The sequence below is a fragment of the Caretta caretta genome, chromosome 20, assembly GCF_965140235.1.
Source record: "Caretta caretta isolate rCarCar2 chromosome 20, rCarCar1.hap1, whole genome shotgun sequence".
NCBI classification, from domain to species: Eukaryota; Metazoa; Chordata; order Testudines; family Cheloniidae; genus Caretta; species Caretta caretta.
In genome coordinates this window covers 9257906-9273423 of record NC_134225.1, presented here as the reverse complement: position 1 = coordinate 9273423, position 15518 = coordinate 9257906, and the positions used below count along the sequence as shown (strand labels likewise).

The 15518-nt window shown below is 63.4% G+C and overlaps 1 protein-coding gene across 4 annotated transcripts in view; it reads right to left on the bottom strand.

Moving 5' to 3' along the window:
* CAMSAP3 (calmodulin regulated spectrin associated protein family member 3) overlaps positions 1 to 15518 on the bottom strand; it is a 36312-nt gene that overhangs the window by 1866 nt on the left and 18928 nt on the right. Inside the window, exons 3-17 of one of the 4 annotated variants that reach the window (XM_048834169.2) lie at positions 14695 to 14829; positions 14329 to 14439; positions 13565 to 13597; positions 12184 to 12231; positions 10135 to 10273; positions 9675 to 9814; positions 8891 to 8984; positions 8306 to 8357; positions 6960 to 7036; positions 6195 to 6270; positions 3897 to 5739; positions 2502 to 2638; positions 2023 to 2249; positions 1723 to 1819; positions 1217 to 1335 (exon numbers count right to left, since the gene is read on the bottom strand). In XM_048834169.2, coding sequence (XP_048690126.2) covers positions 1217 to 1335; positions 1723 to 1819; positions 2023 to 2249; positions 2502 to 2638; positions 3897 to 5739; positions 6195 to 6270; positions 6960 to 7036; positions 8306 to 8357; positions 8891 to 8984; positions 9675 to 9814; positions 10135 to 10273; positions 12184 to 12231; positions 13565 to 13597; positions 14329 to 14439; positions 14695 to 14829 — 3328 coding nt within the window. The remainder of the gene's footprint in view (positions 1 to 1216; positions 1336 to 1722; positions 1820 to 2022; positions 2250 to 2501; positions 2639 to 3896; positions 5740 to 6194; positions 6271 to 6959; positions 7037 to 8305; positions 8358 to 8890; positions 8985 to 9674; positions 9815 to 10134; positions 10274 to 12183; positions 12232 to 13564; positions 13598 to 14328; positions 14440 to 14694; positions 14830 to 15518) is intronic. The other 3 variants (XM_048834172.2, XM_048834171.2, XM_048834173.2) reach the window with 3 other exon arrangements.

The following is a 15518-nucleotide window of genomic DNA, read 5'->3' as shown; positions in this document are numbered from 1 at the left end:
CATTATCACAAAGTGGGAACTTTTTAATGAATCCTCTGTGCCTCAGTTTCCCCTATATTCTGCATGTGGGAGGACTGTTTGCTCTCAGGGCAGGCTAAGAGACAGAGGTCTAAATGGCACTGAGCCAGCATGGGCCTTTAAACAGGGGTTGGCCTCAGCCAGTCCTTAACCAAAAATGTGAGAAAACAATGGTACAGGACACTGGCACCTTGCCCCAGCACCCACAGGACAGGGATTTCCCAGCCTTGCCACAGAGCACAGACCCCAGCTTGAAGACAAAGGAGGGGGGTGGGGGAGCATTAGCTGCTGGAAGAAGTCGGGGCTCCCACCTGGGATCTAGCCAAGGAGGTCAGACAGAGCCTGAATGTAGGGGCTTGGCCAGGCTCACGGCACCCATCATTGCTCTGGGCTGGCCTAAGGACTTCCCAGGCTGGGGTCCAGGTGGCTAAAAAACCCGACTGTTCTGACAACGCTGGGTGAGTGGCCCCGTCACCTGGGCTGAGGGGCGTTGGGCCCTGCGGCGTGGACAGATCTCTACCAGGGTCTGTCTCAGCTGGACTCGCTGGGCAGGAAGCGGGGAGGCTGTGTGGCCTGTCCTGGAGGAAGAGTGAAGCGAAGGGCTTTCTCCCAGAGACTTCCCCAGCTTGGGGCCTGGCACCTGGGTACTCAGGGATGGAAGTAGGGGCGGTGGAGGCAGAGCAGGAGAAGGAAGGGGTCTCACCTGTTTACTTGGGGATGGAGGCTGGGAGGAGGCAGTGGGATAAAGGCAAGGCGAGGGGGGAAAATGGGGCAATGGGCAGGGATCTTACCCACATACTCTAGATGGAGACAGGGTGGTAGGGGAAGGCAGGGCAGGAGGGGATTTGGAGGAGCAGTAGAGGTGTGGGGAGGCAGGGCAGGGGGGGGTCTCACCCTTGTACTCAGGCACAAAGCAGGGGGAGGGGTCTCTTCCATGTGCTCTGGGCTGGAGGAAGGGCAGCTGGGGGGGTCTTACCAGGGTCAGAGGTGGGGGATGAAGGGGTGGCAGGGCGGGGGTGACTCACCCATGTACTCTGGGCCTGAGTAGGGGCAGTGTGGGAGGAGGGGGGGGGTCTCATTCATGTACTCAGGCACAGAGTTGGGGGAGGGCAGGGGGGGGTCTCACCCATGTACTCTGGGCCAGAGGAGGGGCAGTGGGGGGGGGGGGGGAGAGGTGGTGTCTGGGTGTCTGTCTCACCTGTGTACTCTGGCACAGAGGCAGGCGACGAGGCAGTTGATGCGTTCTCCCAGTCCCGCTCACGGCTCTGGCTGCCCAGCAGACGGCTGGGGGACATCAGGCCCGAGGGGGACGCAGCTCTGTGGGGCAGGGGGGCAGTTAGAGACAGGGCAGGAGTTCCAGTGCAGGAGCCAGTCAAACCCCCCTCACCCTCCAGCCCCCTGGGAGTCACCACCCCCAAAACCTTCCATCTCCATCACTGCCCCCACAGGAGACTCCACCCCCCACTCCCCCAAGAAGGGAGGAAGGACTCAAGGGATCCCCAGGCCAGCCCCCCAGCCTGGGGTTTCCCCTGCCAATGGGAGCTATGCTGCTTTCTCCCCTTGCTCCAGGCCCCTGGGAGGAGCCAGAATGAATGCTGCCCCCGACCCCAGTATCTAAAGTGGCAGAATCTGGGGGCAGAGGGAGGCCAGGCAATGGAGAAGCACAGGGGGTTACTTGCCCAGCCCACTCCCCAACGCTCTCACCTGGAGGGTCTCTTGACCATCAGCGAGTTCCCAGGCTCGTTGGCCACAGTGGAGAGGGATAGGGTCGATTGGGAGTACACCTTGCTGAGCCTGGAGCCTGGGGGGCAGAGATCTCTGTCAGACAGCACCCAAAACATTCCCCAGCCCCCCAAAAAAGCACCCCCCCCCAAGTTAAGTCAGACTTGGCTTCTGAGCCCTCCAGGTCCTGGAGTATGGGGTTCAGCTGTGCAAGGGGTGGCCCCATGAACCCATCTCCCCCCCACACCCACTGTCCATGAACCACCCTCCCCCCAACCGTACCGAGGAGCCCCTTGACCGGGCTGCGGGCCAGGGCCGAGTCGTCGCAGAATACCGTCTTGGGCCGCCCCTTCTTGAGGGCGCGCACCGTGGTTGGCTTCTGCCGCAGCACCTTGTCCAGGTCCTCCATGAGCTTCAGCTGGTGGCGCCGCAGGTACTCCTGGCGCGTGAAGTCGCCGCGCCGTGGGCTTGCTTCCTCCTCCGGCCGCGGGCGTTCCTCCGCCTGCAGCCTGGCATGGGGAGCATGGCCCTTAGGCACTGGGCTCTGCCCCAAAGCCGCCCAGCCAGCCCTGCGGCAGGGCTCCCTGCACCACCCCCACCTGGCACCAGCCCACGCTGTTCAGACCAGCCCCCCACCCCTGGGTACCTGCAGACCTGGGCTCCACCCTGATGCTGCCCAGTCATGCCCTCCTCCTAAGCACCACCCTGGCACCAGCTTCCACCCCCCTGGGTGCCACCCAACATGGGCCCCTACCCCCCACCTGGCTGCCTCCTCCTTCTGCTCCTTCTCAGCCTCCAGCCACTGCTTCCGCTGCCGCGCCTCCTCGTTGCGCCGTGCCTGGCGCTCCAGCAGGCTGGCCCGCTTCTGGGCCATCTCGTCCTCCGGCTTCTCGTCGTCCTGGGCAGGGACGGAGCTAGTGAGCGGGAGGGCCAGGGTCCGCCGGCAGCAGCGATGGGCGGCATGTGGGCACACAGCAGGCCCCAGGAGCACTGCCACAGCTCCAGCAAGGGCGGGGAGGGAGGGCACATCCCCATGAAGCCAGAACAAGCCTTAGTGCATCCTGGGTATCCCAGCACCCCCCAGCCCCTCACCAGCTCCACTGCCCTCAGCATAAGCCACAGGGGCCCCAGAAAGCCACGCAGCTGAGGGCAGGGCCCAGCTATCCCAGCCCACAGCCAAGCTGGGCCACTAACCTGCTGCTTCAGAGGGAGGGGCAGGAAGCCACCCTGCTCAGGGGCAAATACTGACCATCCAGGCCTGTAACAGCAGTGGTGTTACCCAGACCAATATCTAATCCTCAGAGCCAGCTAAGCTCCTGCCCTGGGCACTATCCTGAGGCAAGGAGTTCCCCAGGGGAACGAGTCATTTCCTAGGCAGTCCTACAGCTATGGCTTGTGAGACCCGGATGGCAGCGTGAGACCCAGGTCCCCTTGCTGCTCTCAGGTCAGTTAACCCCCTGCAGCGTCCCCCATGCAGCCCCAGCATGTGGGAGTTAATCAAAAAAAAGACAATAGCTAGACCCAGAGCCATAAAGATTCTGAGGTGCCCAACTCCCATGGACCCTACACCCCCATCCCTCCATAATGTCATGTGTTCTAGACAATAGACTCATCGTGGGAGACTCCAAAGGGTTAACTGTACAGCTGAGCCGACATCCCATAGCACTGCCCCCATATGGCCCACTGGGGCAGGAGCGACCCACAGCCGCACCCTGCCAAGACACCGGTCGATGCCATGGCACCAGACGGGCAGGACTGCATCCCAGCCAGCCCCCTGCTGCAGATCCTGGGGGAGGAGCCTGCTCAGAGAGGGCACCTGGGGGAGGCAGGGACCCAAAAACAGCAGCCCTAGGATTTCCCTACAGGAAGAAGTTGGCTGTGACCCAAGGGAGCCTGGGAGGGAGGGAACCCCACAGAACCCAGCACTGGGAAACTGGCTGGTTCAGATGACAGCACCCCTAGAGGGGAAAGGCCCCATGTCCCATTCCCTGCGCCCCCCTCCCCAAAGCAGAACACTCCCAATCCAGGGGCTCCTGTGACAGGATGGCAGGTTGTGGCCGAGACAGGCTCTGGCAGGCAGTACAGCGATGGGCCGTGGGAGGGGTACCCTGGGGCAGCGGGGTGCATGGCTCTGTCCCATGTGGCCTGGCTCTCACCTTGAAGAAGAAGCCCAGGCCGGCCCGTGGCTCCATGTCCAGCACCTCGGTCAGCGACTCCTCCAGCGAGTCATCCCTGTCGCCCTCCTCACCCTGGAGGCTGGACAGCGGGATCTCAATGAGGCTGCTCCGCCGCTCACCCGGTGAGGACACATCACTGGTGCCGTCCCCGGACACCCGGGCACTGCCCACCCCGCTCTGTGGCACCACGGAGGCCACAGGGCGCAGGTTGCCCTGGGTCTCCAGCTCAGGGGACTCAAGCAGCTGCTCCGGCCCAGGTGCCTCCTCCGAGAAGTAGATGGAGGAACGGGTCTGCACGGGCACCTGGCTGGGCGAGAACTTGCGCAGATGGGGCAGGGTGTCCACATTGTGGGGGGGCGTCAGCACCCGGGTCAGTGGGGGCAGCTTCAGCTCCACGGGCCGGGCATGCTTGGGACTCTTGGGGGGCGTGGGGGCAGCCTTCTTGGGGGCTGGCTGGGGCGAGCAGGGCGCGGCAGGGACGGGGGGCTTACGGGAGGGCGAGGACGACGAGAGCTCCATGGAGCGGGGTGGCACGAATTCCCGGCTGGCCCGCGGGGCGGGGCCCTTGGGGGCCGGGATGACCCAGGCCTGGCTGGGCTTCTTCTCCTGGAGCAGGCGCTGCTGCTGCTGGCTCAGGCGCTGCATGTCCAGCTGCAGGGAGCTCAGCGCCGTGTTCAGCTTGGCCACAGCCCGGTTGTAATCGCCCAGGTTCTCGTCCAGGGGGGCCCCCTTGATCTCTGGCGAGAACGTCACCTGCTTCTCCAGGTGGCCCTGGCCTGGGCCCTCCTCCTCGGCCTGCGCCTGCGGGCCGCCCCCCGCGTCCTCTGCCTCCAGCCGGGCCAGCCGCTCCTCCAGCGACAGCTTGGCCTCCCCCTCCTCCTCCTCCTCCTCCTCTCCCCCCCCATCCCTGCGCTTGAGCTGCAGGAAGGCGCTCTTGCCCAGCCGCTGGCGGTGCTTGGCAAATATGGCCTCGATGCGCTTCTTCTGCGCCTCAATGGCGCGCCGCTTTTCCTCCAGCCGAGCGCCCAACTGGTTCATCTCGGAGCTCAGGGCAGGGCTGCGGCCAGGGCTGTCCTCGGGGGGCACAGCACCCACCTCCGAGCTCTCACCAGTGCTCTTCTGCAAGGCCTTGCCCTCGGGGGCTGTCAGCTTCTTCTTGCGCTCGGCAAAGCTGGTCATGCGCACGCCGGCGCCCGAGGAGCCCGCGCTGTCGGGCTGGGAGCTCAGCGAGCTCAGGCCCGAGGAGGTGTCGTCCTTGGTGCCAGGCAGGTGGGCGGGGTCCTCGGCGTCCGAGTCCAGGCTGCCGTCTCCAGGTGGGGTGGGGCCCTCAGCACGCCCATTGGGAGGCTCGCTGTGGAAGCGGTAGACAGCCAGTGCTGGCGTGGGCTCTGGTGCCCGGGGGGGCTTGGGGGGCTCTGGCGAATGCAGGTAGAAGCCGTCGGCCGCCCCCTCAGGGTGCAGGCGCTCACTGCTGTGGATGATCTGCAGGGCCTCCTCAATGGTGGGCAGGTCTGGGTACCCGTCTGCCAGCCCGTTCTCCACTGGGGGGCCCTCGCGCTCCGCAACCCCCTTGGCAGACAGCGCCACCTTATGCACCGTCCGGTGCGGCGCCACCAGCCCGTTGGGGGCCTCGTCCTTGGCCAGCCTCTGGGCAGCGTCCTCAGGGGGCGGGCCAGAGGAGCTGGCCAGGCAGGTGGGCACAGGTGCCAGGCTGTCTGAGCTGATGGAGCGCAGCATGCCCACGGGGTTCCCCATCACTATGTCCACGTCGCTGTCCAGCCCAAAGGGGATGCTGAACGACACGGCCTGTGACAGTGGGTGGCTGCAGGGAAAGGAGGGGTGAGGGGCTGGGCAGGGACAGGCCCTGCCCCACCATGCCCACCTCAGAGGGGAACAGGCCCCGCCCCCTGCACAGAGCACAGATGGCTGCAAGGACAGCAGGGGGCCAGAGTCTGGCTGTGCAGAAACAAGCCATGCCCGCAGAAAGGGACAGTACCCCCCCCCCCCACACGTGCCAGCCCTGGCCCCTGCACAGACCTGGGGGTGAGAAGGGCTGAGCTGGGGGAAGGCCCCGCCTCCCATATCCCCATCCCCACTCCAACCCCTTGCATGGAAAGCAGGGGGGAGGAGGCTGTGGGGAGAGGGTTAGGGCCCAACAACCAAATCCCCATACTCAGTGGGTACAGGCTCCTCCCCGCAGAGATCCCAAGGAACCATGGCCCAGCCCCCACACCTGCAGTGCTCCCCACCCACTCGCACTGCCCCCTCCTGCCTCACCTCAGCTGTTTCTTGCTCCAGGATTTGCCAAATCCGCCCTCCACATGGGACATTGAGGTAGAGTGGTGCATGGAACCTGGGGCGCAATGATACAGTCACACAGAACCCCCCCAGACAGCCTGGAGCCCCCCCAAGCCTCTGGGACCTCACACCAACCCCCTGCTGTGACAGCCCAGAGCACCCCAATCCTCAGGACCCTGCCCTCTCAGATGGCCCATAGCTCGTGATGCAAAACCATTTAGGGACCTCACAGAACAGCTCAGTTCCACCCAAACATCCTGGGACCCCACCCTGCCAGCCCTCCAGGATGGCTCAGATTCAGCCCCCACCCCAGGCAGCTCAGAACCATCCACCCCCACCCCCACCCCCCGAGGAACCCCACAGCTCCACCCTCTGCCCCCCTCCCAGAGGGAGCCAGAGCTTTCCCCAGCCCCCTCCAGGATGGACTGGGGCAGGGACTGGGTCTATAGGGACCTGGGCTGGGGGGTTACGATGCCCCTCTCTATACCCTTCTGTGTCCAGGGGCAGTGCAGGGCCCTGAATGCCAACTCAAGGGGTTCAGGTCCAGATGAAGCAGGGTGGGCCTGGAGGTCTGTCCCCCCCCCCCCCCACAAACCCCCTAGCTGGGGGCCTTCGCAGACAGCAGGCTTCGTTCAGGAGAGTGTGCACCAGTCTGAGGTCAGACCAGGCCTGAACCCCACACAGCCCCAGCAATAGCTGGAGCCTTTCCTGACCCCATCCCCCGTAGAGGGCAGGGCATCTCACCTAGCGAGCCTCTGAGCGGCGACTGCAGCTGCCCGCCTGGCAGGAGCGGGTGTAGGAAGCTGAACACCGGGGAACCACTGTGAGAGAGACCGCACACGAGATCACATATGCCCCTCATTTCCTCCCACACCTGAGCCCACAGGTGCCAGCTCAGCACTACCTGGCCCCAGAGGAGATGGCTGAGCAGCAACCCACAGGCACCCTGTGCCAGCCCACCAGTGGGCTCCTGGCTTTGGGTATGGGGCACATAGTGTGTCACACTGAGGTGTCCACCAGGGGGAGCTCTGCCTGGGTCAAAGACAGGGGCAGAAGCCAGTCAGACTCAGACTGAATTTTACAAAATTAATTTCATTCAAGTTCTGCCCTGGCAGGAGTTCAGGAACTGAAGCTCCAGTCAGCTGTGATTCATGAGTCAGGACTCCTGGGTCCTATCCCCAGCTTCTGGAATGGAGTGGGGGCTAGTAGTTAGAGTAGGAGCGGGGAGCCAGGACCCCTGGGTTCAATACCCAGCTCTGGGAGGGCTCTGCCAGGGACCCCCACAGCTGTTTTGGGCCAATATCCTGCTCTGCAGAGACACAGGTTGGGGGGGGGGGAACCCACTTAATTTAAAAAAAAATCCAATTGTTGGGGGTGGGGGTGTTGGTTTTTCTTTTGGGGGAGGGGCAGCCCAGTCTCACATCCCCACTGAATGTTTCTCTTCCTGGGCGGAGGAGGAAATTGCCCCCTTACCGCTCTCCTCCCCAATCATGATACACTTGCTGCCCCTGGAGGGGGGACAAACCAGTGGCTGCAGGGGTCCACCTGGTGGGTCAGAGCTGATCCTGCCCAGGTGCTATTTAAGCTGGCAGGTGAGTCAGGGCATCCGCACGAGCCCAGCCAGGGCCTGGAAACTGGCATCCCAGCAGGTAGGTGCTGCAGAGACTCCAGCCCCCCAGCACAGCCCGGAGGAACCTCCCCCGCACCAAGGGGGTGAAGAGGGGTCAGGCTCCACAATACCTCTGCTGACCCAGCTGCGGGCCCCCAAGGGACCATGAAGGGGAGGCTGGTCCAAGACCCACCAGATATGGAAGAGTCATCAAGAGCTCAGCGGGAGGGAATGACCCAGTGCTACCAGTCTGGTCAGACAGGAGTGACCTGGCGAGAGCACCCTCTAGTGCCACACTGGGGCCAGCACTGACTGGCAGGTGAGAGCGCCCCCTGCAGAGCCCCTGCAGCACAGCACCCCCTAGCCCCACACTGGGGCGATGGGGCCAGCACAGAGCAGACCTGGCCCCTCACTCACCAGCTCCTAGGGTACCCCAGCAGGACCTGCCTGCCAGGCCAGGCCGCAGGGGTGCAAGACTCACCTGTTGCTGTTCCCACTGCTGGGCGTCAGGGAGTTGCTCATAGCAGGCGGATCTGGAAGGCAGGCACAGAGCGTGAGTCTCTGCCCCCAGCCACTCCTCAGGGACGGGCATAGGCGGCGTCCGCCTGGCCATGCTGCCAGCCCCCCAGCCCCGACCTGGATGGCAGCCAAGGTCCTTCGAAGGGCTTTGCCGACACAAGGGCCTTTGTTCTGGGGCTGGGCTGAGCCAGCTCCCAGCATGCTCCACTCCCACTCCTCCCCCACCCCAACCTTGGCCAGGGAGCAGCAGCTACAGCCGGGGCAAGGCAGCTGGAAGGGGAAGTCCCCCAGGGCTGGGGAATACAATGTACCCCCCCCACGTCCCAGAAGCGGTCAGTCAGCATGACTTCCTGTGCTGGACCCCAGGCAGGAGATTATCTGCCCCTTTCAAACAGGGCACTCCAGCCCCCCCCTGCACCCAACTGTGACCGGGGGCAGGTGTCTAGTGCCAGCCAGAGGGGAGGGATTAGAGGCAGCTTTGCCCCAGGGTGATGGCTGGGGGAGAAGGGAACCCATCCCTCCCAAACTTAGGTCAGCCCCTTGATACCTTTGAGTCCCCCCAGCTCCTTGGGGTGCACAAAGTCTGGCTTGAGCACCTCGAAGCACAGGAAGAGCTCAGCCAGGAACACCCCAATGTTGATCTGCAGGGGTGTAGAACAGATGCTCACATGCTCCGAAGGGGCCAAAGCAATGAGACCTCCCACCCCAAGGCACCCCCTAGCCAGGAGAGAGAGGATGGACTCCGCATACCCCTCCCAGGGTGTGTGCAGACCATCAGGAGGAGCAGGGTGCCCCCCTCCCAGATCAAGGGACTCCAGGGCACACAGTCCCCCTGGCTGGGGGCACCAGTCCTGTGCGCAGCCCAGAGACGGCCCTTTGTGCCAGGCTTCACAGCACCAATTAGAGCAGCTGGAGGTGACGGCCAAGGCCTCATTAGGACCAAGCCGGGCTGTTCCGCCAGGCTGGCTAATCTGCACCCTTCCGCCTCAGTGGAGAGCAAGGGGCGCAAGCTGATGGGGCTGCAGTCAGAGAGAGATGGGCAGAGTTCCCCAGGACTCCGGAGCCAAGAGCTTTATGGTTATGTTTAACCTGGCCCCAAAGTTTGCACCAGGACAGGAGGGGTGTCCTCCCAGGGTGAGTGTGAGCCAGGCACCCCACTGCACGCAAGCGCCCATGGCTGCCCTCAACAAATTCCCCCACCCCAAGCTCCCACACCACCTGGGGCATGATGAACCTTTCCCACCACACCACCACCCAGGCAAGTCTCCCTTGCACAGGGCATTGCCCACATGCTGGGGACACCTTGGCTCAGGCCCCCCCATCCCACTCACCCTCAGCACTGGGGGCACATAGAGCAGGTCCTCCAATGCCAGGGGGCAGCAGCTGCCCAGGTACTTGGTGCAGAATTCCTGGATGAGCTGCAGGTTGTAGAGGCTGTCGGCCACTGACATGGTCTCCTTCAAGCACACGTCTGCAGGGAGGGGGGCATGAGTGCTGCCTCGGGGACTGCCCCCCCGGCGAGGCTCCTCACCCCTGCCCCTCCCCAAAGACTGCCTCCCGACCTATCTCCTACCTCTCCGAGGGACTGCACCTCCCCAAACCTACCCCTCCCCAGCCAGGCACCCCACCCCTGCCCCAGGGTCCACCCCTGCCAGACATACCCCTCCCCAGCCAGGCTCCCCACCCTGCCCCTCCTGGCCCCAGGGACTGCCCCCCCAGCACAGCCCCCAGGCTGCCAACCCATCACTGCCTGGCACCCCATCCTTCGTCCAGCCCTGGATTTGAACTCACCCTCCAGACGCACCACATCAGGGCAGTAATAGTGGATGGTGGCGGCGATGGCACCCCCATTGGCCAAGTCCTTTATGCCCATGACAGATGTGAAGCAGGGCGTCTGTTTGGGCAGCACCTTGTCCTTCCGGTACCGGATCTGCCCAGAGCAGAGAGAGGGGGGTGAACAGCTTTGGGGGAGGGGGGGAATTAAAAGACAGTGGCATTGCAGACCCCTCTGCTCTACCCGCCACCCTCACAGGTCAGGGGACCTCACTGCCTAGTAACCCTACCCCCTCCCATCACTCCAGCTGTCCCCAGCATGCTGGCTACAGACTCCCTGTTCTCCCAGCCCCCGCTCCCCATGGGGGTCTCTATGGCTCAGCAGACCACTAATGCCCCCATTCACACCCAGCCTTGGGTTCCCCCTTCCAGGGATCTTCTTCCCCATGCCCCCAGCACCCCACTGAGAAAGGTCCACTCATCCCAACACTGCCCCCCCTCCAATATGGGCATCAGGAACAGACTTCATGCTGGGAGGGACCAGGCTCCCTCAGGGCAGGGGGGCTGTGGCTGGGATCCCACGGGGCAGAGCAGCCAGGATGAGCTGTGACCTGGGAATGCCACCCCCACACATACAGGATAGAGCACCCCGTGCTCACCGTGGGGAGGAAGGAGTTTGGGGGCAGCTCAAAGTAATAGCCCTGCCCCTCAGTCTAGGGCTGCTACTACCCCACAGGCCTGGCTTGGAGGGAGGAAAACAGGAAAGACTAGCTGAGGGCCCCCGCTCTGGGCCAGGACCCCTGCACCGAGAGGCCCCAGCTGGGTGAACAGGATACCCCTTCCCGTCTTGCCCTGAGGTCACGGCAACACTTGCCACTCGAGCACAGGAGACGAGACAACAGCCAGCAGCCTGGCGCAGGGACGGGCACACACGAGCGTGCAACCACAGCAGGGAAGGGGCACATCCAACAGAGACAAACGGCCAGCGGGCCAGACAGACAGCCTCGGGAAGGCATGAAAAAGGAGGGGGGGAGGGGGGAGTTGTGGGATGCCCTGTTATTCCTGCTGCAATGAACCCCTGGCAGGGACTGGGGAGGGAGAGTCCCCCCACCCCCAACAACATTGCATGGGGAATCCCTGCCCCCAGCAACACACCAGGGCCCAGATGCTGCAGGACCCCAACAGAGGCGGGGGTCAGGCGACCCTATCGGAATGCAGGTGCTGTCTGGTCCAGGAGCCACCAGCTGCTCCATTACAGCCCAGTGGCCCCACGGGCCTGTGAACCAGACTCCCCCACCTGCCTGACATAGGCTGGGGGTGCAATCCATCCTGTGCTGCTCCCTTGCAATGGCACGCCTGTTGGTGGAAAGCAGAGTCCATGGGGCTCACAGTTCCCTAGCAGAGGTGGCGATGGACACTCCAGTCAGACGCAGGGCTTCCTATCCACAGCTTCAGGCAGCTCCTCTGGGGCTGCTCAACACCTGGGCCACCCCATATCTAACCCAAGAGGGGTGGGGGCACAGTGGTGCGTACGCCAGCACAGGGAATCAAAACCTGGGACCTTCAGAACTAGGAGGGACCCCCATGGCGAGATACATGCTCTTGGCCACTGGGTGGGCTGCAGCCACTAGATGGCACCATGATGCTAGGCCTGTCCAAAAACCCCTATCGCTCGCCAGGGGCAGCCTTTGGGGGGCAAAGCTGCCTTAGCATAGACCTGTTACATGTGACTCTATTGTACCCTGCAAAGTTGGCGGGGAGTGACGTAGCGGAGCACAGACCTATGAAAAGTTGGTGGGGGCAAACCAAGGTCTGGGGGAGCTGCCCCCATTGCCCTATAGCAAGTGATGCCCCTGTCACTCATGCCACCCCATCAGGCCCGGAGGCCACTGCACTTCCAAACCTGCCAGCATGGGCAATGCCTGCTGCTGCGGGGAGATGGGCTGGGGGCAGAGGCATTGCAGGAGGAATAACCAGCCCCCTGGGCAGGGGATGGAACAGAACAAAACTAAGCTCCGTGGGTGTGGCAGACACAGCAGCGGGCACAGGCACTGAGTGATACGTTACCACAGGAGGTTTACTCCCCGACTCCTTCAAACAAAAAGCGATGGCATGCTGGATGCAACAGCAAAGGAAAGAGAAAGCCTTGTCAATGCAGGGGCCCAGCGGCTGCCGGAGAGAGCGCCACAGGGAGGGAGCTGCTGCCTGGCCAGGCCTGTGGGGGGCGCCACTCTATAGCCCTACCTTCTGGGGCACCACCCCAGGGTGGCCCTCTCCTAACATGCACAGATGCCTCCCTATAGCCCAACTAGACTGTGGGGCACCCCTCAAACCCAGTTCTAACCTAACCCTGTGGGGTGGGCACCCTCCTGCTCATAGCCAGGACCCCAGAGCGCTGGGGACCCTAACCCCTAGAGGGGGATAAGAGCAAGAAAAGAGAAGGGGGGATGTCATGTGACCAGCATGCTGCTTTTGATTGGCTGTCTGACTCCCCCACTCCTGGGTCTCTTAGCCCATTACTGAACCCAACTCTCCCCAGTGAAGCCATAGGGTACATTTTAGGGTCACAGGCTGGACAGTCCTATATACCCTTACCTGACCCTCCCCGCCCATGGATCCTGAACCTGGCAAGAACCAGGCAATGCTCCTCCCTTCCCAGCCACCAGGTGGGGATTTCCCACCCCTGCCCCCCGGCTTTTCTCAGCAGGGCAGATGCCACAGACCTGTGTGTAAGAAGCTAAGAGACCAAAGAAGGGGATGCATGGGGGGGGGGGGTAGGTGAGCAAAGGATGCTGGGATGCATTCACCACCATCTGCTGGCCTCAAGAGACAGGCACCACCCCCCAGCAGAAATCCCCCACAATGGGGTCTACGGGGCATCTTCTGCTCTGAGCCCAGCAGACTCACCACCCAAGAGATCCCCACCCAGACCACTGAGGCTGCTGCCCCCCACCCCCAAGGGACAGGATGGCATCCAGGGGACCCAGCGCTCCCCCCCCCCCCATGGGCCACGCCCAGGCACCCTCCCACAATGCTCTGGGCCACCACCCCTTCCAGAGTAGGAACTTCCCTCAATGCTGGGGCCTCTCCTCATCACCCCTCACTGGGGCTCTCCCCCACACAGTGCCCTTGGGCCTGCCACCTCTCCACCACCACCCACACAGGGGCCATCCTTCCCACAGTGATCTGGGGCCTGCCGCCTCCCCACCACCACAACTCCCCACACAGGGGCCCTCCTTCCCAGTGTCCTGGGGCTTGCCACGCCCCCTCTCCCTTTCCCCCACAGGGGACATCCTTCCCACAGTGCTGGGGGGCCCCAGCATCCTTTGCTCAGGGTGGGGGGGGGTCTCCTGGCATGCAGACCCACATCCAGCAGCGCTGGCAGGACACAGCCCCGGTCATCAGAGTTGACACGGGGGAGGGGAGAGTAAATAAACCACCCACTTACAGGAACCAGTTTCCAGTACCACCTGGTGGGACACTGATGCAGAGGAAGGAGAAAGGCCACAGGAAGGAGGAGAGAGAGACGCAGAAGAGAAGAGTCACACAGCGAACCTGCATGGGCCCACGGGCAGCCACGCAGGGGTCACGCCAGCTGCCCCAGGGCAGCACCACAGCAAGGGAGGGCAGACTGCATGCCCAGCAGTGGGGGAGGGGAGCTCCCTCCCCTGAGTGCAGGAGGGGGGCATGGAAATGCCCCCCACCTCTGCTCATCCCCAAGCACGAAGCTGCCCCTTGCTTACCCAGCAGCCACCAGGGCAGCACAGGGAGCCAGGGAGCACCACCCAGAGGGGGAAGCATGGGGTGAGAGGGGAGCAGAGAGACTAGGATCCATCACCCCCAGGAGGTCAGAGCACAAAGAATCCCCCCCGCACCCCCAACACACACACAGATAGAGAGAGCACAGCCAAGAAGGGGACATTCAGCAGCAGACTTGAGGATGGACAGTGGGGGACCCCCCTCTCCCAGCAGGGCAGGAGAGGGCAGGTATCCCCTGGGGATAGGTTCATCCATGGCCTCCAGAGACCAGCCACAGCCCCTCCCTGAAGGAGTTAATGCCACCAAGCCCCGGGAATACCCCATGGCCCCACCACACCACCCGCCATGGTGCAGTGGCCCTGCCCACTCACCCTGCTTCGAGTTAGAGGGTCCCACACAAACCCCCTCATTCCCCCCATAGGAAGACCTCAGCACAGTGCTAGACAGACCCACCTTGGGGCCGCTTGTTGGGGGCTGGGCCTGGCCCTGGCCCTGGCCCTCTGTGCCAGGTGCTGGCTGCTGCGAGCCCTCACGCTCTGTGCTCTCCTGCAACTTGCGGTTCACCTGTGGGGGTAGGGACAGATTAGTCTGTGCTGGGGCAGGGAGAGCCCCCCAGCCTGGAGAGAGCCCCTCCCCCCAATGCTACAGGAAGAGGGTAGCTCGACAGGGGCTCGAGGGCCAGAGTCTCTAGGGTGGAAGGAGACCACTCCCAGTGTCAGATGGGGGCACCCACTCAAAGCAGTGTCCTGGGAGCAAGCATCCCAAAGTTAGGGAGCACCAGGGGCCATGGCTCCCCTCACAGTTCCCCCAATATCATACCGTGTCCACCCAGCAGAGGAGCTTCTGCTCCCAGGAACCAGTACCCAGATCGGTGCCCGGGGGGGCGCTCAGCGAGTGGGTGGATTCCACAGCAAAGGCTATCATCAAGGAGTCAATCACTGCCAGGTGTGCACCCTGCAGGGAGAATGGAACATCAGACACTGCCCCCGAGACCCCATCACCAGCCCCTGCCCCCACCCCAGCATGCTATCCTGGCCAGAGACCCTGCCCCAGCCCCCCATGGAGAGACAGAACTGTCAGACACATCCTCGCCTGCTATGCATCCTAACCTCATGACCCACTCCAGAGAGCACCCCTCTCTGCCAGGCCCACAGCTGGGTCCAACCCAGAAATTCCCCACACACACACCAGCCCCTCCTAACATGCCCCTGACTGGCTGTGTCCCCTCAGGCAAACCCCTTCAGCCTCTGTGCCTCCATTTCCCCCTCATCAATATGGGGCTAGTGACTCTTCTCCCCCCACCAGGAGAGCAACAGGGCTCCCCAGCACCCGGGGCTGTTGGATTAGCCAGCTGGAGCCACTAATATGAACCCGTGAGAGTGAGGGGGCGGGAGGGCAGGGCCCTGCCAGGGCTGGGCTGACAGGGTCCCAGGGTTCACGCCAGTGCCACAGACCTCAGGCAGAGGAGCCCATGTGCCCCAGGAGCCAGCCCCCACTTCTCTGCCAGACAGGGGTAATAGGATCCTCACACAAGCCAATTATCCCTGGACAGATCCCCTGGCATCCCATTGTGGCTAATGTTTAACCCGATTAGCGCAGCTCCGACCCTGGTACCGGTGCTCCCATCTCCCCCACGGCCACAG